The sequence below is a fragment of the Tachysurus fulvidraco genome, chromosome 14 (genome assembly GCF_022655615.1).
Source record: "Tachysurus fulvidraco isolate hzauxx_2018 chromosome 14, HZAU_PFXX_2.0, whole genome shotgun sequence".
NCBI lineage: Eukaryota > Metazoa > Chordata > Actinopteri > Siluriformes > Bagridae > Tachysurus > Tachysurus fulvidraco.
In genome coordinates this window covers 10,681,716-10,703,569 of record NC_062531.1, presented here as the reverse complement: position 1 = coordinate 10,703,569, position 21,854 = coordinate 10,681,716, and the positions used below count along the sequence as shown (strand labels likewise).

Sequence of the window (21,854 nt, the reverse complement as noted above, 5' to 3'; positions counted from 1 at the left end):
GTGGCAGGCCCTTAAAGCGTAAGCGGCATCTCCCTGATAATTCACAATGAAAAGCAAAAAACCCCACAAATTTGAATAAAACTAACAAATCTATAATAACAAATAAACCTTCACTCATAACCACATCAAGAAAACATGGCAAACATAGATCCCATACAAGAAAAGGCCCACACACATACAGTACAGAAAGCAAGCACTAAGAATCAAGCTGGCAACATAAGGCTGGGAGTGTTATAAAAAAAAAAAATACAAAAAAACAAAACCCCAGCCAACCGGACTCGTACACAAACAATGCCGACAGATACATTTTGGGCACTGAGGCTTACTAAATATATGATAAATAGTCAAAAAGTTTTTCTGCGTGAGAAATACGATGTGTGGCAATAGGGTGTGAGAAAAGACTGAATGAGTGACTGTCACTCTCTTTACAGATGATCTGCCTCACTGTGTGACACTTGACAGCCCTGTAACCTAATAATAGAGAAATAAAATAATTGATGATTTATGGCCTGGATTTGTGCCTTGTGTTACAGAAGAGACCTGGCACTGTACTCTAATATATATTACATGTCTACAGGATTTTCTACACAATTATACCATCCAATCTAAATGTAGGCGGCATTCCCAAGGTTCATGGGTCGTTTTGCAGCCTTGGAAACAGTAAATAAAGCAAAAGCACCAATTAAAACTTAACCTTGGTGGTGTATTGTGGCTATTGCGCAAATAGCTGACTGTAAAATGTCTAACAACGTTAATAAATACATGCAGGAAAAGTTTCTCAGTTTAATTATTACTCTAATGTAAGTCACGATACGTCCAGCAGGTGGCAGATTTGAGTTCAAACACTACGTGAGAGAAATTTGGTGACGTGTGCAAACAAACGCTCCAATCAGCGCGCACTTGTGAGCAGAGGAATCTTTTCAAACATTTGGTTCGGTGTGAAAAATAACAGCCGTGTTGTGCGGTTACTGTGTGTCTTTATGGTTTAAGTAACAAGCTGTGGGTTTGGTCTTTTAGTTTGTAGTTGCTATGCTTTATTGTGCGTAAAACAAACTTAGACTTTTACTCGATGTGTCCCTGAAGATCTTTTTTGTCTTCGTGGCTCAATGGATTCTCACATCATCACACCAGGTCCTTATCGAGCCACTAAACTGGTAAGAGGAAACTAAACACGCTGATTCGGTTATGTTGCATGCTTGCTGTTTTTAAGAAGTTAGACTGAAATAACGTCCTTTTAAATAAAACCTTGGGCTATGCACGTGGTAATGGGTTTTGTTGGGGGTATGGGAGATGTGGTAGCTTAGTGCTTATGGTGCTGGAATACCAATCAGAAGGTCATGGATTCGAATCCCAGGTCCACCAAGCTGCCCCTGAGCAAGGCCCTGAACCCTGAATTGCTCAGTTGCATAAAAATGAGCTAAAATGTAAATGTGTTGTGCTGTAAAGGGTCACTACATGGAAACCATCAAGCCAGGTCCTCATCATCATTTAGTCTTTGTAAATCTAAACAACTACTTCTTTTTTTTTTTTAATAGTGGAATGAAGTGACTAAGCTTTTCCGTGCTGGGATGCCTGTGAAGAAGCATCGTCAACACTTGAAGGCTTATACGAACTGCTTCACCGCCACCGCAGCTGTAGACTGGTTACACGACCTCCTCAGGAACAACTGCAACTTTGGTCCCGATGTCACCAGGCAACAGACTGTACAGCTTTTAAAGAAGTTCTTAAAAAATCGTGTCATTGAGGATGTAAAAGGACGATGTGGTGTGGAGGACTTTGAGGACAACAGTCAGCTCTACAGGTAATCCAGATTAATACATATGCTGTGTTGTACACAGTTTCCATTCAGAAACTGTAACTTGCATTACATCATTTGGCAGACACCATTATCCAAAGTGATTTACATTGATCTCATTTATACAATTGAGCAGTTAAGGGTTAAGGACCTAGCTCCATGGCCCATCAGTGGCAGCTTGGTAGTTCTGGGATTTGATATCATTCATCTTCACTAACCTCTTTATCCTGGTCAGATTCGCAATGTGTCAGGAGCGTATGATGCACAAATGCACCCTGGATGAGACACCAGTCCATCACTACACAGTGTACACACACTCACACCTCAGTCACACATGGGAAGGTTTAGACTCGCTCAGACAAAGTACATGAAACAGGGAAAACATGCAAAACTCAACACATACAGAACCTCAGTGCTTAGGGGGTCCCTGCTGCCATTATGTTCTCACTGTAAAGGTTTTCTGCTTAGCATGGGAAGTAGGGCTGCACGATTTAGGGAAAATGTCATATTGCGATTATTGAGGTCAAGATTGCGATATAATAAACAAATGGTATTATGAGTTAACTTGCTTGGTTCTCAAGGAAAATGCACACACAGATTACAGATAATGCTGAAATTTGTATTTCTAAACTCAAACTAGCAACAACAACAAACAAATGCAAAATGTTTTCAAATTAAAATACAAAATAACACATGCTGATTATTGAAAAGCCCAAGATCAAAACTGTAGGTGTACAGTGTATATTTTAATATTTATATATATATATATGTGTGTGTGTGTGTGTGTGTGTGTGTGTGTGTGCGCGTGCGTGCGTGCGTGTAAATTACCAACTTAATGCAAGTTATACATGGTATTGCACACACCATTATATATGATATTTGGAGCAATATTACATGTAATTATTAAACTTGATTCCCTTACATATATATTTGCTTTTAAGCCAAATTATTACTTTTGATTATGAAGAGGTTTCAGGTTGGGGGTAAAGAGTTTTTTCTGTCACCACTTTTGAATAAGAAACAATATCAAGGTTGTCAAAACTCCGCGAATCACAAAAGTATCAGTGAGCAGTTGAGAACACTCGTTTAAACAGTGCATACACTCGAACTTGACTGCACATCACATTTTTTACTTTATTGATACTGCTTTTAATCGTAATGTAAAGACCGGTCATCGGGACATAAGCTGTCATGTACAATAAAAGCGCCTGCGCAGCGACAGGAAATGTCATTTAACACAAAAAGCCGCCTAGACGGTGGATGTGCGCTCAGGATTTATTTTTATTTATTTATTTATTTATTTATTTTTGAGCGGCGTGTGGACGAATTTTTTCTACGCACACACTATTTTATTTCTTGATAACAGACCGCTGCTAACTATAACACACCGATGCCATGAAAAACAGAGCGTTGGAATGGACACACAGGATTCTACCCGTAAAGACAGAGCGCACTATTTTCTTTAGCGGAAGCAATACAGTTGTTCAGCAGTTTCGTGTTGCAGCCACAGGCGTATGAGACCTGTAACTTGAGCAACAGCGCGAAGCCGCGAACGCGTTCTGAATATTTTAAAGGCGTAACAGTTGATGAAAAAACAGAGACAATTGTAGACGAAAATGAAGAGAGATTTGATCTTAGTTTTTATGTTATACAAAACATTTTAGTCTCGTCTTTTTTCGTCAACAATAATCCAGGGTTATTTAGTCTTAGCGTTTTTGGACAGTGGTGCAGTCTTGTCATCGTCTCTACTTAGTCATGAAAAAAAGGTTGTTGAACATATTTCGTCTCGTCTCGTCTGACGAAATTAACACTACATATAACAGAGGTAGCATTTTTTCTGGCCACCAGTTCAGTGTCCGTCTGCTCGGCATCCATCACCCGTTCCGCGCTACACACCGGAAAAAGTCACGACATGACATTTTTTTTATAATTAGCGGATAGCGGTGTATTGTATGAAATAGGCAAACAACTTTCAGAGAGAATGGGTTGTCATGTCCACATATGCATTTATTTATTAATTATTTATTTCATAAAATCGCAGCATTTTGCGTCATATAATCGCACAGGCTTGATCTCGCGATTGCGATATGATTAATCGTGCAGCACTAATGGGAAGCATGGTTGTGCAGTCGGTAGTGTTGCCACCCCATGACTCCACTGCATGTTTCTGTGCATGTTCTCTTGATTTTTAGATTCTTAGACTATCAGGTTTCTTCTATCTTTCAGGTAAAATAAACTATCCCTAGACTCTAATTTCTACCTCATAGCCAGTGTTTGTGGGACAGGCTCTAGATCTGCTATAATCCCGAAGAAAAAAGTCTCTGAAGGTTAATAAACAGATTAATGCATTGAAATGTTTTGCAGGTTTCCACCATCATCACCACTCAAGCCGATCCCTGCCACTTCTCAAGGCACAAGGAAAAGGAGTTTGTCTTTGAAGGACAGAGAGGGCTTCTTCAAATTCAGGGGTTCCAAGAAATTCGATAAAGAAATCCAAGTGAGTGTTTAATGACTGTTTTGTTGACTTTCCATGTAAATAGTTTTCACAACAATCAAAATCTTGTTGCTTTTTGAAGGAAAATATAGCTCCAGCTGTAGAAGATACTTCCAACAGCTCTTCAGAAGAGGCTGCACACTGTAGAGAAATCACAGCGGAAGAAATTCAAGATATTTGGAAGAACGTAACATTAACACAGTAAGCTTTAGTTTTTTACTCAATTAAAATGTGATTTTGTCTGTGAACGATTGTGTAAGAAATAGAAAAATTAATAATAAAACTTTTTTTTTACCTTTTAAGTTTGCAGAAGTTATTGGGTTTACCATCTCTGGAAGATGTTTTAAATCCAGCAGATGTCAGTTCTCACTTCATCATGTATAACATGACCAAAGTAAACAAGCATGGCGTTGTTACCTTGGAGGATAAAACGGGTAAGAAAATCTGTTCTATATTTAAATACCATTGCTTATTGCGATCAAGTTTGTAATGTGATTCATGCTTATCTATATTTCACAATGGTTTTATTTACAGATGATCTGCCTCACTGGGTTTTGTCAGCCATGAAGTGTCTTGCAAACTGTAAGTATCATGGCAATTGTTATCTCTTATGTGCACACATCAAGAATAATCAGCGAAATACATTTACCTATACTTATGTGGTGATGCCTCTTTATTCTGTAGTCTCATCTGACTTGTACAATATTTGTCTAGAGACAAATATTGTTGAAAGCATGACGTGTCAACAACTCACTGAATAATGTTCAGCTATGGGAGATATGCTGGATGTTTTCTAATTCTATATTTGTGCATTTTTGTATCTTCTTTGCATTTTTAAAAGGGCCAAAGTTTGACCAGCCATCTTATCCAGGCTTTGAAAGGGACGTCTTCAAATCAGTGTCTGACTATTTCCACTGTCTTCCTCAGCCAATGCTGACCTTTCAGTACTATGAATTGTTTGTTAATGTTCTGGGTATGTATGAAACGTACTTGGGATCTTTTTTTAAATAGTTGTTTTTCTGTACCATCGGAAAAATAGGTTGCAATGTTGGATTCAGTTATAAATGGTTCTGTTGGGTCTGTTGTGTCTTTTGCAGAATAAGGGAAAACTACCAGAATGGTGCTTTATACTCAAGAAAATAATATATCAGAATTTCATTCCTCTAAATCAGCAATCTGGAAGCTTTTTAGTTAGCAGAATTAAGCAGATAAATCCCAGACCCCTTCCTCTTTTTTCCATTTTATTGCCAGCATTGTCTTGCACATTAGACATTTTTTCTTATTATAGGATTAATTTAATAATAATAACGATAATAATAATATAGCCATGTGCTGCTGATTAGCGCCCACATGTAAAAATAGATGATACTCATTTTGTTAATATAATTATTTTAATGATATTGGAAGACCTTTTTACATTCAGTCTTGACACCATTTCTATTATTTGAAATGGATCACATTGAAATCTAATTTTCTCCAGTTTATACTCTCATGGAAAAATTCACCCTGAATCTAAATATTTAGTAAGATGTTATTACCAATGGCATCCAACATTTATTTTATCAAATTAAGTATTGGCTTTTATTTTTAATAACAATAAAACCAAATAACATTATCCTGTGCTTGATATTCCTTTGATTAACATTGCTGATGTTTGGCGAGGGAGAAGAGAATCTCATTCTTGTTTGTTTTTAGGAGATTTATTTAAAAATTGCATTTAACTTCTTATTTACTTTCTCAGATGAAGAGCAGAAATTCCACGTGTAAAGAATTTAGCACCAACGTTGCAAAACACAGCACGAACATTGTAGTGTTTCAGGGTGAAAATTTCCATTTAGAAATTAGCATTTAGAGTCCTGAGAAAGTCTTAAGTGACAACCACTAGTTTTTGACAATGACATTAAATAGATAACATTATGTAAAAAATAATAATGGTAATATAACAAACAGAATTATAATGAGAGGGATGAAATAATGGCTAATTAGCAACTTCTCTTTTCACTAAAAGACAGAAAGTTGAAGTTGTTCAGCATTAACAGTTTACTCTTGCGATGGTGCTTTTGTTATTGTGTACTTTTTAAAGACTAACCCTCCTGTGTACCATGACTCTTCCCATTTTTTTCTCCCACAATCCTCGCCTGCTTGTTTGTTGTTGATATTGTCTTGTCTGATCCTTTGCTAGTTTTGTGCGGTTATGTCACCGCTCCCAATACTCGTGGAAAACGTAAAAACCTGGAGGAGCTGAGCTGTCCGCAGCCGGCTAAAGCCCCTCATCTGAACACTGCCAATGCTTTTAGATCCACCGAATGCCTCTTGCTGAGTTTGATAAGAAAGGAATCTTTTGAGGAGACTGACTCTCCTATGAAAGAGGTGTTTGAAACTAAAATTAAGACCCAGTTTGCAGGCTCAAGGATGCGCCCCATTGGACGTCCACCTAACAGGTTTCCACGCAGGAGTTGCTCTTTGGAAAGAATCCTTGATGAATCTGTAGATTCGGGCCCAAAATGGGAGTTCTTCAGGTCTGCTGATAGTCTAGCATCCCTGAGGACTAACAGCAATGACGGATCCTCCCCTGAAGGAAGTTCTCAAGCAAATGTGGAGACAAAGCCTGATGGTTCTTCCTCTATATCCTGTAACACCTCCTCAAGTGAGACTATTCCAAGTATAGAGACTTCTCAAAGCTCAAGCTCTCCTCTGTCCTCAGAATGTCAACCCACCAGTCAGAGAACTGCTAGGCCTCGGCCCAGAAGCATCGGAAACTGTCTTGATATACTGGAGCACAGAGAAATGTCAGCAAGTTGCTTTAGCATCAATGCTCCTGTAGCAGAAATTACCATGAGACCGGACTTGTCCTCCTCTACTGTTAGTCTTAGAGCGCATGGGTTGGTTCGTTTGCATGGAAGTTGCTTGGATGTCCGCACAGGGACAAGCAATAGCAGACGTTGTCAAAGCTCTCTGGACCTGTGCAAGCCTGTTGTGCCGTCTCGTCCGTCAATGTCTTCTGTTGCACGTCGCCTGAGTTCTGAACAAAGTAAGACCTGCATGTGTCTGTTCACAGCACTGTGAATGTTCTGCTTGTGTTGGTGTGGCTTGTGATTGCTGTGTGTATAACCTCGCTTTTAACATGCATGCATCTAACTTTTTTTATTTTATTTCCCTCACTTTTGCATGTTATTTTTCAAAACTGGTTTCAAATCGGGTATTGGGTTGAGTATTGGGGAGAAAAGTTTTTGTAAATGATCTGATTTAATTTTTTTAATACATCATAGCTTTATGATGTATGGACACATATTTTTATCCTCTGTTTTTAAAATGCTTTTAATTTTCATGTTCAAGATTCCATTTACCGTATACAAAAGGACCCATGAAATCTTTTGTAAAGCTGTGTGTTTGTGGAGAGAGATCACGCAAACCCAAAGATGTGTGTGTCTGAAGCTGAAATATAGGGTTTAATTTAAATTTTTTTAGCTCTTTGTATGAATGACATGCATGGAGTGAATCTGTGACTAAACTGAGATTGCTATTATCAATTTCTTTTTTTGCGTTTGCCCGTATGTGTTGTACTTTACTGTAAATCTTTCGACTGGGGTGGTTAACAGGCTTGTTGCAGCCTGCGCTGGAGCGTCTCGCCATCGAGGCACTACAGCTCTGCACTCTTCTTCTTCCTCCGGTTTCTCGCCGCAAACTGCAGCTGCTCCTGCGCATGATCTCACGCATGAGCCAGAATGTGGACATGCCTCGGTTGCATGAAACCATCGGTACACGCACACTGGTAAGGAACATCTGTGTCCTGTCACAGACATAGTTACAGTAATTTAACTAATCATATTTATACCAAATGAAATAAATGCTACATTCTTTCTACCTTTCATGAACATATTATATTTGTGTTTAATTACAGTATGCCCATGTTTTCTGTGTGTGCATGCAGATGGTGCAAACTTTCTCTCGCTGTGTGTTGAGCTGTGAGGAGGAAGTAGATCTGGATGAGCTCTTGGCCACCAAGCTGCTGTCGTTTTTAATAGACCATCATCAAGAGGTACTCCAGGTACCCATGTACCTGCGTAATGCTGTTGAACAACATATCGCCTACTTCACATCCCAGGTGACGAATCTCATCCTTTTTTTAATCGCTTCAGAAATATGTTCAGACTCAATTAGAATGAAATAGTTATACAGTGATTCCTCGTTTATTGCGGTTAATGGGGACCGGAACCCCTCGCGATAGGTGAAAATCTGCGAAGTAGGATTGGCCCTAAGTTTGACCTTTTCACTGATGGTCATCGTCTTCCTCTTCCTCTTGGGCTCACTAGAGGAAGCTTTCGCAGGGGCACGGTGCTTAGGAGGCATTGTAAGGGCTTAACGAAAAGTTAATTTCGAACACAATACGCGAGACACAGTTGACAGCGTGAACGAGAGTGACGAGATAGAACAAGGGAAGAAGCTGGGAGAGGATGCGATGATGCGCAGCCGATCAGCTCAGATCTCGCTCGGGGAAGCAATCATGTGCCTTGTCTGAGTGCCCGTGGGTATGTACAAAGCCTCTGAGAGAGTTTCTCTCTTTGTCTGGCATCCTGGGAAACCGTTTTTATTTTTATTTTTCGATGAATATTTTTGAAAAATCAGCTTTGCACTGAGGCTGCGAAACTTGAACCACGAAGTGGCGAGGGATTACTGTATATTGTATGGATTGTAAAAGAGACCGATGTCAGGTTTCTTAATCATCTATTGGTTTGCAGGCCTATAATGTTTATTTGTATGAAATTAAGAAATCCTTTATCGTGTAACCCATAGAGTAATAGAGAGGAGTTTTAGGAAAAACACCTAGTATTTAGAGATGCAGGTTGTAGAGTCCAAGCATTAATGCAAAGAAAGGGTAAACAGAATTGAACTTGGTTCTACATTTCTCATCTATGTTTTGTTCCTCTAAAATGAAGAAAGTACAACATGCACAACGAATGCATAGAGTTAAAATGGACTCTGAGTCAGTCACAATAAACTGGGTAAAGAGTGTGGGAATGTGGGGACGTTCTCTAAGAGGTGCATGAAGCACAACAGAATTTACTGAGTTGCATGGTGATGAAAGGAAGGAAGGAGAACTCCTTATTTCAATGTAGGAATAGCAAATAGAACTGATTTTGTACCATTTTGTATTGAGACAAAATTACTGGGGGGGGGGGGACGTGTCATTATTTATGAACTTCTTCATGAATTATTTATGAAACAATTTCTTACTGAAAGTATTCTTGAAATGTTTAATTGTGTATATCACTATGAGAAGCTTTTGTATCAAACTAGTTTTTAAATTCACTAAAACCACTGATTAAATGCTACTTTATTTTTTATTGAACCTCTGTGGTTTACAGTACATCATCCACACTGTGTGTGTTTACTGGGTGTCAGAGAAAGAGAACGTGTAAGCCTGCAGTATTTAAGCTGTCTATTAAAATGGCTTCACATGTAAGAAAGACTTGATATATTAATGATAAAATGATATAGTTTTCTGTAAATAAATCCATTGTACAGTAATATAATCATATTGCTGTGCAAGAAGCAAACATAAAACACACGAACCATCTTCACTGTTCAGTCGGAAGGCTTTATCTTGTACTGAAAAAAATGATAGTGATGCCTCTTCAGTAGGATTTGATTCTGTCCAATTTCTTTCTCCTTGTAGAAGAGACACCCTCTTCCATCCTACTCATTCTGCAAACAGATCAGCACTCAGGAGTTTGAGGAACAGAAGCTGTCGTTGTCTCAAGCAGCTGTTGCAGAGCTGCTGGAGAGCATCATCAAGGACAAAGGCATGTCGGTCAAGGAGAAGAAGAAGAAACTTAGACTGGTAATGACACAACAAATGCATTTCCCATTAAACTTTGCTGACAATGGAAATATCAGAATGGTTGGTTGTATTTATAGACATGCATCAGAGTCCTAAAAATTGTCTTCTCAGTTTCAGAAGGAATATCCTGACATCTACTCTCGCCGTTTTCCCAACACAGAGAGCGAGGCACAGCTTTTTGCAGATAAACCAAAGATCAAACCACCAATGTTGATTGGCATGAGGAAAGCTAAAGCATTTAGCCTTCGCAACTGAGCGTGGTGTTGTGTGTACCTGAGCGTTATGTGATTTTTGTCATGAATGCTTTAGAATTATGGGATTATGTCATTCTTTGGAGTTACACGGAAGCTCTCACTGTTAGGGGTCAAACAAATTTCAGCTATTTCTGTGTTTGTATTTGTTCCCCTAGTAAGAGCAGGGAAAGCAAACGGTCCACATGACTGGAAGTTATACATTTTCCTGGGATTGAAGTGTTATGTCATGCCTTTTAAGGGAAGACAGTTGTTTTTATGATGTTTTTCTTGCTTTATATATTTGTTATTTATTCTATGTACATGTTTGCCTTTCATTTTTGGGAGCTTCAAACTTTTGGGAGTTTCATTTTCCAGATTTGAAAAACAAAGGACAATTCGGGCTTGGTTTTATTGTCAGTTTTAAGCATTTTCTTCATAATATTAACTCTGGAGCCTTTGGGAAACTATTTATTTCTAATTGGAACCATAGGTGAGTAGAAATGTATTTGAAATGTTTACAAAAGGATTAACAGCTATTCATTTAAGCATCGTCGCTTAGAAACCAAATGAAGGTGTCTTGTTTTTATAACGTTATTTGTTGGTCTTTTTTAATTTATACATTTTCAGCGTTTCCCATTTTTTCATGTAACCGTTTTAGTTTGTCTGATTGTTCTATATAAATTCATGCTCAACTGACATTGCAATTCCAGTATAGTTGTGTGAAGACAAAATTCACACTCATGCTCTAGTGGGTTTTTCCATATAAGTTATTCAATCAGTTTATACCAGGTCTAAGCTTTATGATAGGATGCATTTTAAGTGAACATTTTGTTTCAACCCACAATGCAATAGAAACGATTTTTGCACTATACACATACTTGTCTACTTAATGACATCAGAACTGTTTATGTACCCATTTGGAGATTTTAGCCTGACACCCTAGGAATTTATGCTATGCAATAAAAGAAAATAAAAAAATGTTTGTGCTTTCTGCTTTAGCATCAACCAACATGGGGTTACTTAGGAAACAATGATTTAAATGATATTCATGCACAGAATATTTGATATCTTATTTACCCATTTTGTATGGTGTGGAAAAAAGCTGTTACATCTATCCAAAGCATATAGCAACCAATGTCACCGAGATTTTAGAGAGAGAACAGAGAAACAGTCTATTTCAAATTTCACAATTAACACATACTTCATAGAATTTTGTGAATTTTATAATAGAAGTCTTAATTTGTCACATATACTTTATAGCATATAAAGAAATTATTTCTTCGTATATCACAACATTGGTGTAAGAGCACGTCGTCATGTGTGTGTGTGTGTGTAATTGTGTGTGTCCAAAGCATGTGATGTTTACAAATCCTTTGACACCATTCATATATATGATCTGGATCTGAGAATGTTCTTGTAAAAGCTGTTTCCATCAGGTATAATTCCAACATAGCTAAATGTCAGTCGTAGCAAGGGTCTCGTGCAAATTTTACCTAGAACTATTTCAGCTATTGCAAGTGAAGTCATCTTATTCTGTGTAGACATTATCAGTGGTTCCCACACACTAATTTTACACTATTTTTCTTTAGATTTTTCCAGCCAACCACACAATTGAAAGAACAATCACATGGATCTGTGGTCTTTCCTGATTCCACAAACAAGGGAGTGGATTTTAATAGCTGTTTTGTAAATACTGAAAGGCTGCATAATGCACCACCTTCTGAAATCCTCCTGTTCTCTTCTTTCTCATGTCTTGAAAAACACCAGTTTCAGTCAGAACTGTTGAATCTGCCCTCTTCATATTAAACACAATGTACACAGGAGGAAAGAGTGGAAGATATTTGGAAGTTAAATGTATGAGGGATCTCTTTATTGTTACCATGGGATGCAAAATGTTAAATGTACAGCACACCTATTGGAAAGAGCCTATGTAGAAGTTCCTCTAATTTAACACATTACATAAACCTCAAATGTGTATATGCTTGGAGAAAGGGCCACTAGCAAGCAAAGGGCAACATTTTCAAATCTCCTAGAGACTTTGAACTTTGGTTCAAGAGAGTAGCATGTGTAAGTAGGATAACATTTTTAAACTTTATTAAAACCAGAATTTTATTTAACAGCCTGTTCCTGCATTTTATCCACAGGACAAATTGTAATATTATTTGTGTACAGAAAAATTCATGAAGCAATATTAGTAATTGCAACTCAGACTTTTAGAAAGAAATGTTCATATTCAGCACCATTAATGTTTCTTCAGTTGTCCTGAGTTTTGAAAATTAGTAAACTCTCTGTAGAAAGACAATAATGAATAATTCCCAATCAACAAAAGGGTTCAATTAAACCCCGTTAGTAAGTCAATGATGATCTTTAACTATCCAAAAACTATCCCTTCTGATTAGGATCATATGTACAATAGTCGCTAAAAAACTATTTTATCGGCTCTGATTCTGAATGATGACTTTTTAGTGTTAATCACACAAAATAAATTTACATTTAAAGAGATGAAAGTGAATTAAAATGAATTAAATTTAAATAATATCCTTAACAGACATGAACCATAATAATGCCTTCAACCTAATCATGGAGCACAGTCAAATTTCCCTCTAAATATTAAAGAGAAAAATCAATGTAATTAGTATCAAAGAGCTCATACTAAAAGAGTACATACCATGAAAATGTTTTTATCGGCAAAGTCTTTCAAAATACTGAGTGCTAAGCACTTGATTTTCACATAGAAATCTATCAAAAACATGACTCCTGGATAGTTTTCAAGTAGCCTAAACATTTTAGTGAACTCATTTCAGATGTTGAGATGTTACATTCGAAGAGGGATAGATTTTGGCTTTCCTCGAGACAGCTGGTACTCCTGTTGCTTGATGATTTTTAAACATTTACCCAGCACCTAATAACAAAACAAAACAAAAAAAAACAGCCAAATTTCAGTGCTACATAAAACAATTATATACGCTACATGGCCAAAAATTTTGTTTATACCTGACCTTTGTGTGTTCCCAAAACTGCTGTGACACAAAATATGGAAGCATATTTCATTACAATTACCCTTTACTGGAAATGAGGGACACAAAGTGTGTTCCAGTATGATAATGACACTGTGCACAAAGTCAGGTCCATGAGGTCCACGTTTACCTGGTTTCGAGTGGCCTGTGCAGAACCCAAACCCCAACCACAATGAACACCTTTGGGATGAACTGGAATGCTAACTTCAACCCAGGCCTCCTCATGTGTAATCAGTGCCTGACCTCACTAATGCTCTTATGGCTGAATGAGCAAATCCCCACAGCTTTGTTCCAAAGCCTAGTTGAAAGCCTTCCCAGAAAAGTGTAGATTAATATAACGGTAAATAAGGAATAAATCTGGAATGGGATGTTTATAAAGCACATATGCGTGTAACGTTAAGATTAACTGTGAGTTGCAATGATCTTTTAGCACCAGTGTTCATATAACTAACACTTAAAGAAGTTGAGTTTTTGGGTAAGTAATATATGATATGATATGACCTGCATATGAAGCTATTTAACATATTATAAAAGTCAGTATGAAACAATAGCAGACAGTTTGTATTATCGTTGTGTTTTACCTTCCTTGTGTCTTGTGGAAGAATCACTCCATCGTCCCACAGTCTGCCTGATGAAAAGAATGCTGAGCTCTCTTCTATTAGCCTTCACATCAGATATGAAAAACAATAATCAATCACTTACTAATATATTTATCTTTTTACAATGCAATATACAGTAAAGCAAATTGTGAAAGTTTTACAACTACTGAAAATTTTATTTTTACAACCTTAACCACCAAGACGTCTCAGAGTACTGTACAACAGAAGTCACAATTAACATGTATATTACTTTAAATTAAAGATATTTTCTGGTTTCTCCACAATTCCCCTGTTAGAAAATAAACCAGGAAGGATGGATTATTACACAAGATAATAGTCAGCTACGTAGCAAGGAAGTTATGTGTAAGGGTGTCTCTTACTGCTCATTAATGTGCATGGCCTCCTCTTCATCCTGCACCAAACCACCAGCATGGCCTGGAGCTAAAATGGACACTCTAGCATTGGGCCACAAAAACAGGAAGTTGGGGTCAAAAGCCCGTCCACACTATAACATTAAGGTAGAGAAATTAATATTTATTTGTGTGCAAGTAAATTGTTATTTGCAGTACACTAAATCACCATTTTGTGCTACTAACCATGACATAGCTGTCACCACCGTGGCAGCCTCCGATGACCACTGTGATCTTAGGAATAGATGCACAGGCCACAGCAGACATCATGGATCCCTGAGCTTTGAGTATCATTGTGTTGGACTCTGCCTGGGACACAGAAACATAGAATGTATTAAATCCATAAAACACCTTATAGCCAAAAGATGTGGCTTTACTATATTACTGTAATGCTCATATGTAAGTCTAACTGTTGGATATATTGGATCCAACAGGCTCAAATCTGTTCCAGCAGAACAATGAGCATGTGGCCTAGGTTTAAAGAAACACTGTTATAGTGCTCTGGAATTTGAGTGGCCTACACAGAGAGCTGACCACAACCTCACTGTTCATCTGAGGCACTGACTGCATGCTAGGTTTTCTCTCCTGACATCAGTGCCCAACCCACTAATACTACTGCAGCTGAATGCGCACAAATCCCCACAGCCACATCCCAAATTCAAGTGGAAAGCCTTTCCACAATTAGTGAAGGTAAGAATATGAGTAAAAGGGGGACTAAATGCAATGTACAACAAACACTATAGGTGTGGTGTTCATAAACATTTGACCACATTGTGTACATACATCCTATCCGAGTTCAGTTTGAGTGGTCTTTTTTTTTTTAATATAACTCTTCATTGGCTTAATTCTTTTATATATTTAATAAATGTACACCGTACATTAGCAGCTTCATGAGAAAATTCCTCTACTGTAGCAGTTTACAGTGTCATCACAAGAGCTTGATGCCTAATAGGAATTTCGTTTACTGACATTTAAGCTGTACCTTATCTTGAGAAAGAGTGTGCACAGACTCGGGGGCTGTGTTCTGGAGGAAGATGAGAGGAATGTCTCTCTGCTCACAGAGCTGAACAAAATGGCTTCCTTTCAGACAGGCTTCATATGTTAGCTTGCCGTTATTGGCGACAATGCCAACCAAATGTCTAATAAAACAGAAATAAAAACATGGTGTTGGTAGTATTCACAGAAAAAGACTCATCCACCACATCTGGACAGGATAGTATTTAATGATAGATTATTTTGGTTTATACATTTGGTCTGTGTAAAAGTAATTACCCCATAATTACCCTTCAATTTTGGCAAATCCAGTCACAAGCGTGGTTCCATAGCGAGACTTAAACTCCTGAAAACGACTGCCATCAATCAGCCGACTCACAATCTAAAAATATAAAAAGACAACAGGAAAAATTATTCCTGCAATTTTGATGTGTGTATATTTGAGTATGTGTAAATCTCACCAGTTTGACATCCATGCTAAAATTGTAGCTCCTTGGTGCAAGACCCATAAGCTCCTCAGGATTATACAGGGGCTCCTCAAACTCAGCACAGTCCTCTACTGGTAGTTTGAAGTTTAGTGTGGAGATTATGTTCCTGGTACACTCGTATGCCTCATGTTCCACATCAGCAAAATGATCAACGCAGCCACTCACCCTGGCAAAAGAGTAAACTAATGCATGAGAAACAATAGCATCTAATCATTTCAAACTATATTTAAGATTCATGCAAATATGGCAGTAATTACAAACACAGTTTAAAATTATTATAAATTGATGAGGAAAATGAACATTGGGAAAGCTATTTAGCACTTAAAAATTGCTATTGTTTCAATGTTTTAGGGCTATAATTATCACAATAGTAGCTGAATGACTGACAGCACATAGTAAAATAAACAAATAAAATCACTCTGGCTCTATGCAACGCATTTAACTGCGATCACCTACTATCCAAGTTGTTATAGATTATTTGTGAAGTTATTATAGTTATAAACCTTGTTAAAGCTCAATAACCTACACACAGTACATAAAAAGACATAACAGCAAAAATAATAAAAGTAGTAAAAAACAATGAGTAACTTGAACTTTAAGCAAATGAATAATCCAATTTTTAATAATTTAATGAAGTTAACTCTACACAGATATTAAAGAGAGATATATTATATTCAATTAACAGAATGCTTTAGTAAATCACTCACTCTGAGTGTAACTTGGCCCCTCCAAGATCCTCAGGAGTTACTTCTTCACCTGTAGCAGCTTTAACAAGAGGAGGGCCACCTAAAAATATGGTCCCTATCCTGTGCACAATGATGGCTTCCTCTGCCATAGTAGGGACATAGGCTCCACCAGCAGTGCATGACCCACAGACCACTGCCACCTACAGGCACAAAAATAACACCAGGATCTGAAAAGAGCTATTTAAAAGCCTCTTATTACATTTAATTTAATGGCTATAAAACCTGCATACAAAAAACTCTCTCTATATACATATATACACATATATACGTGTATATATATATATATATATATATATATATATATATATATATATATATATATACGTGTATATATATATATATATATATATATATATACGTGTATATATATATACGTATATATATATACACGTATATATATATACACGTATATATATATACACGTATATATATATATATATATATATATATATATATATATATATATATATATACACACACACACACACACACACACATATACGGAGAGAAAGAGAGATTTCGTAGATATTTTTTAATAATATATAAAATATATCATACCTGTGGAATATTCATTGCTGACATTATAGCTTCGTTGTAAAATACACGTCCACCATGGTTCTTATCAGGAAATATATCTGACTGTTGAAAGAATTTTTAGAACTGTGATTACACAGTTCTATACTTGTGGTGTTATATTGACAGAAGAGCTTTGGATTTTTACAGTGCAGTTTACCTGAAGAGGTAAAAATGCACCCCCACTATCAACTAAGTACACACAGGGGAGCCGATTCTGTATGGCCACTTCCTGGGCCCGAAGCTGCTTCTTTACTGTAATAGGGTAAGCTGTGCCCCCTTTTACCGTGGCATCATTAGCGGTGAACACACACCACAGCCCATTTATTTTACCAATACCTAAAAAAAAAATCATTGTATAATGAGAGAAAAAGGGAGAACAATGTACAGTAAATAGATGAATCATGATTTATTTCTATGTTCTGCTGTAAATGATTAAAACTGGGTCCTTCTTTTTTCAAGTTCTACACTGTTGTTGTACAAAAAACTGTTGAAATCAAGTTATCCTTTTTATTTATTTATCATGTGCATTTTAAGAAAGTGTGACAATAATTGAGGGCACTGTATAGGCTAGTAGGCTTTCAGACTGGGCAAACTAAAATTCTGATTTATTTTACACCACACATCATAGCCAGCTAGCATTACATGCATGTTTGAAAAAAGCTAGGTATGGGTGGAAAATTCTCAGGCCTGTTGGTGAAATAAAATACCTGTGAGACAGCCAGCAGATGGGATATCCCCATAGGGTAAACCCAGTCCAGCAAAAGGAGACAGTTCTAGGAAATCATCATCATCCAACAGCATGCGCAGCCTGTCTCTGACAAGAACCTTCTTGTTTCTTTGTGTATGTCGGGCAATGGCGTTTTCCCCACCTGCCTTTAACACTTTCTCCTTAAGCTCTAGATACCTAAACACAAACAAAATCTCACTTTAATCAGGTGCTGAAATCACTGATTTAAAATTCATAAAACTCTGAAATCCTTTATCCCTAAAAAAACATTTACTAAATAGGTAAACCTTTATACAGACATTGGAGGAATTGTTTTAGATTGACACATTTAGTCAGAAATCTGTTACTACACTAATGTCTGTGTAGAAGAAGCATAATTGGGTGGATTTTATTTCAAATTGGTTGACAGTAAATCATACTTCTACTACCATCAAAACGTATGAGTATCTTACACTTATAATTGTAAATCACTTACTGATTTTATTTAGCACATTTCCTACCCTGACATTCATGGCTTCATTACTGCAACATACTGACAGCGAGAAAACACTCATGTGACTGTGAAGCTGGAACAGGATGGTATAAATGTAAATAAAGGTAAATAAACAGGCTGTCTAGTGTGATTATCTTCATCATACCTTTGCTGACATGCCTGGCTGTACTGTAAATTTGCTTCAAATATATGTCTGTGAATAAGCTGAAATGCATCATCTAATACTGGAAATGCACTTGGCAGACTTCTTCTGCATACACTTGAGCTTATGCACTGGTGAAACACTGCCTGATGTGTGTGCATGCGCTGTAGACTGTGTCTCAGGTACTTCAGTCCTATGGCTGAGCTGAAATCAGGACACTTGTTTTCTATGGCCCTTGACAGTCTTCTGGTGCATAATTGGATTGTGAAGCATATCCTTCCATTTGCTCGAAAGAAGCTGGCAGAAATAAAAACACACAACGTTATTTACATCACAGCGACTTTCACAATAGTTCCTGAACTGTCAAATGGATTCACTGAAGGTTTCTGCTACCGGAAATCAAATAACACTTGAGCTGAACCGTCATTTATATCATCAAAGTGTGTCAAAGGTCAATTGAGTTTTGCAAACAAAAAAAAAGGCCAAAAAAACAAACATACTTGAATAAGCGGCCCATACGCATAATTTATCCGTCATGAATAATTATCTTACCTTGATATACAAAGATACATTTCTACAAAAGTCCAATGTTATTTTATTTCTGCGCCGTGATACATTCAAACATGTCCGGAGGGGAAACAAAACATCACTCGGAACGTTCCGGGCAATGAGAGCATGACCAATAGAGAGCAGTGTTTCCTAGTGAAGTGTTTCACAGCTTTAATACAATAAGAATGGCGCTTGGGCGTCGCACGTAATCAGCTATTAGTTTGTTTTTAGTTTCCGAAACGTTCTCAGAATATATGTTTTCTTCTCCATTTGATTTTTATGGCCCTGAGAACATTCTCACAACGTTCCCTTAACTTTTAAATAACCTTATATAACCTCTGTGAGCGTGTACAGTGAATCTGTGTACAGTTACACGGTGTAGACTCATGACACGCCTTTCAGAGCGTGACGTAACACCTCTCAATGTTGCTCCTCCCTCTGAACCTCTGGTTGGTTTAAGTGCAAAGATGGCGTCCATCATGGAGGGGCCGTTGAGCAAGTGGACTAATCTTATGAAGGGCTGGCAGTATCGTTGGTTTGTTTTGGACTATAACGCGGGACTATTGTCATACTACACTGTAAGTAAGATCCCAGCAAAAGGCACTACGTTATTCGGGAGGGTCATTTGGGGGTAAAAATCAAGAACAGATGAACACTTGAGTTAAGAATCTCAGCTGGTTTGGGCGGGGTTTTTTGAGTGACAAAGAAAAGGAACCAATCACGGACTTTACTACGGGGCACGTTAGCCAATAAGCAGTCAGAACGAGGTATGTTGTGCCATAGAATTTTAGCGAGGCTTCGACGCATTTAATATGTTATGGCTGGATTGTGTTATTATAGAGACTGTAAGGGTGGTGGTCTCAGCCTCCTGGGACACGTTTTGTCTGGTCTGCACGGCTAACACATGACAAACAAAATACATTCTCCAGCCTCCAGACATGTCACATGTATAATGTAAATATATGTCAGTGCAATAGAGTATTTAACGTTAGAGTAGAGATAACAGCTTAATGCTAAGTTGATTGCTAATAAAGCTAGCTAGGTGTAAAAGTGATGAGAAAAGCAAGCTGGCTATAGGATTACTGCTTCCTTTTGTATGTTCATGTTTATGATGTTTTTATCATATCTGTGTTCACTGTTATTAGAGATATAGGAAATGTGTGGTTGTTTTTTTTTATTTATAATGAACTGTGAGAATCATGTTCAGTGTCTGTGAGCATGCAGTGCTGAATACCTGATTCACCTAGAATGGGAAAGTCATTCAGGGTTAGATAGATAAAATGTAGAATAGTGGATGACACAAGCATTTCTGACTAAACACAATCCGAATAAAAGCTGCTGTAAGGTTTAAAACACAGATCTGACAGTGCCTAAGTAACTCAGGTATGCCTTTTGTGTATATATCTGTTGCTATGCCTAAATTTCTGCCCCAGTATAATAAAAAAGAGGCCATCTTAAGACCTCTGCTCTCCATATATTATTTTGGTGGTTGACCTTTTACAGCAGTGACTGTCGGCTAGTTTAATCAAGTCGCCAACTTTATTAATCCATCTTGTAAGTGCACAGGTAGTGCCTACAGCTTGTTGTTTTTATGCATTGTTTGTGGTATTTATCCTTACGTCTTTCATTCCTATCCGTTTCTAAGCAGGAGTGTGTGTACTGTTAGGGAATCTAACATTGACAATGAGATAAGCAACACACTGCTGCTACTGATACATCTGTACCACATCGACACCTTGGTAGATCCCTCTTTTGTGTTCGGTCTCATTGCTGAACTGTGGATGGTCCACAACATAAACAGTGCCTTCAGTAGGTCTGTTAGAGGAGCGTAGGACAGTAGGTGCTAAAGTTGCCATCCAAATCCGGCTTGAAGGACCATTATCTCTTGAGTAGTGGTGACTCAGTGGTTTAGGCTCAAGGTTACTGCTCAGAGGGTCAAGGTTTCACCCTCGCACCCCAAGCTGTCACTTGGCTCTCACCCTACTTACAATAAGCTGGGATGTGTAGAGAGACGTATTTCTATGTATTGTAATATGACAAGTAATAGCTTTCTTATTCTGGTCAGAAAGATGGTCCCTTTGCAGGAATGAATCAGGTTGTGTTGGTAGATGAAGCAATTAAATAAATGTCAGATATCAGGATGTATCAATAAATGTCATAGATGAAAAATTAAATAGAAAAACAGCTCTAGACTGTGAACTAATCAGTGCACTAGACGCTAGTGTTTTCTACAGTAGCTGTCTTTGACATTGTACTGGGATTGAACACTGTTGAAACAAATTACTCCCGTCAGGATAGAAATGTGTCCTATAATTAATGGTATGGTCAAAATGTGTTTTTGCATTGTTAAATCAGTTGTTTAAGGGAGGGGTAGCATGTTGCAAATTGCTCTATTCAATTGCAGTGCAAACCCCTGTCAGATCCAGAGATCCTTGTGAATAATGTGGTGGACTAATCTTATTCCTAAGCTCTGTTCCCATATATACAGTATGAGCTTAGTGTTAACTTCTCAGGCTTTTTTTCTTTTCAGCTCAGAAGTAGGCCTTCAATTATTTTGTATGTATGTCCAATAGGATATTAGGTCCATCACCAAAAAGCTCTGCTAGTTTGCAGCGATATTCTTTGTTATTTGAGCTGTTTGTGGGATAATGATTAAGATGACCAAATGCTTATATGCCTTGAAGTACATGACTAATGAAACTAGACATGCATCCATCATCGAGAATTAACTAGAATGTTACTGATGGGTC

General features: G+C 37.5%; 3 protein-coding genes across 6 annotated transcripts in view; 2 read left to right on the top strand and 1 right to left on the bottom strand.

Annotated features, from left to right (window-relative positions):
- The first annotated feature begins 890 nt into the window (after positions 1-890).
- On the top strand, positions 891-11,346 carry depdc1a (DEP domain containing 1a). Of its 2 annotated transcripts, XM_027166622.2 has the most exons (12): positions 891-1,154; positions 1,536-1,801; positions 4,160-4,292; positions 4,372-4,490; positions 4,593-4,723; positions 4,824-4,871; positions 5,131-5,262; positions 6,472-7,320; positions 7,889-8,061; positions 8,221-8,394; positions 9,967-10,131; positions 10,243-11,346. In XM_027166622.2, the coding sequence occupies exons 1-12, from the start codon at positions 1,107-1,109 to the stop codon at positions 10,384-10,386; spliced, it is 2,382 nt and encodes a 793-aa protein (XP_027022423.2). In that variant the 5' UTR covers positions 891-1,106; the 3' UTR covers positions 10,387-11,346. The 2 variants fall into 2 exon arrangements, with proteins under 2 accessions (XP_027022423.2, XP_027022424.2); XM_027166623.2 differs by lacking the exon at positions 6,472-7,320.
- An 858-nt stretch (positions 11,347-12,204) lies between these two features.
- Positions 12,205-19,460, bottom strand: si:ch211-198n5.11 (methylcrotonoyl-coenzyme A carboxylase 2). 2 transcript variants are annotated; one of them, XM_027166621.2, is made up of 13 exons: positions 19,108-19,459; positions 18,559-18,852; positions 17,901-18,097; positions 17,351-17,529; positions 17,176-17,256; positions 16,579-16,757; positions 15,845-16,037; positions 15,674-15,765; positions 15,373-15,529; positions 14,577-14,699; positions 14,361-14,485; positions 13,963-14,044; positions 12,205-13,266 (listed from the first exon to the last, which is right to left on the bottom strand). In XM_027166621.2, the coding sequence occupies exons 1-13, from the start codon at positions 19,125-19,127 to the stop codon at positions 13,180-13,182; spliced, it is 1,809 nt and encodes a 602-aa protein (XP_027022422.1). In that variant the 5' UTR covers positions 19,128-19,459; the 3' UTR covers positions 12,205-13,179. The 2 variants fall into 2 exon arrangements, 1 of the variants encoding a protein (XP_027022422.1); XR_003443804.2 differs by having other exon boundaries at positions 13,207-13,266; positions 14,361-14,435; positions 19,108-19,460.
- A 67-nt stretch (positions 19,461-19,527) lies between these two features.
- Positions 19,528-21,854, top strand: part of osbpl9 (oxysterol binding protein-like 9) — a 35,008-nt gene continuing 32,681 nt past the window's right edge. For both annotated transcript variants that reach the window (XM_027166616.2, XM_027166615.2), the window contains exon 1: positions 19,528-19,682. In XM_027166616.2, coding sequence (XP_027022417.2) covers positions 19,572-19,682 — 111 coding nt within the window. In that variant the 5' untranslated portion in view covers positions 19,528-19,571. The remainder of the gene's footprint in view (positions 19,683-21,854) is intronic.

Excerpts from the sequence above, each read along its gene's own strand:
- depdc1a (XM_027166622.2), top strand. The coding sequence starts at position 1,107 with ATGGATTCTCACATCATCACACCAGGTCCTTATCGAGCCACTAAACTG. Across the intron at positions 1,802-4,159 it reads GACAACAGTCAGCTCTACAG|GTTTCCACCATCATCACCAC; the intron begins GTAATCCAGATT and ends AATGTTTTGCAG. Across the intron at positions 7,321-7,888 it reads TCGCCTGAGTTCTGAACAAA|GCTTGTTGCAGCCTGCGCTG; the intron begins GTAAGACCTGCA and ends GGTGGTTAACAG.
- si:ch211-198n5.11 (XM_027166621.2), bottom strand. The coding sequence starts at position 19,127 with ATGTATCTTTGTATATCAAG. Across the intron at positions 18,098-18,558 it reads AGCCAGGCATGTCAGCAAAG|GTATCTAGAGCTTAAGGAGA; the intron begins GTATGATGAAGA and ends GTTTGTGTTTAG. Across the intron at positions 16,038-16,578 it reads GGGGCCAAGTTACACTCAGA|GGTGAGTGGCTGCGTTGATC; the intron begins GTGAGTGATTTA and ends CTCTTTTGCCAG.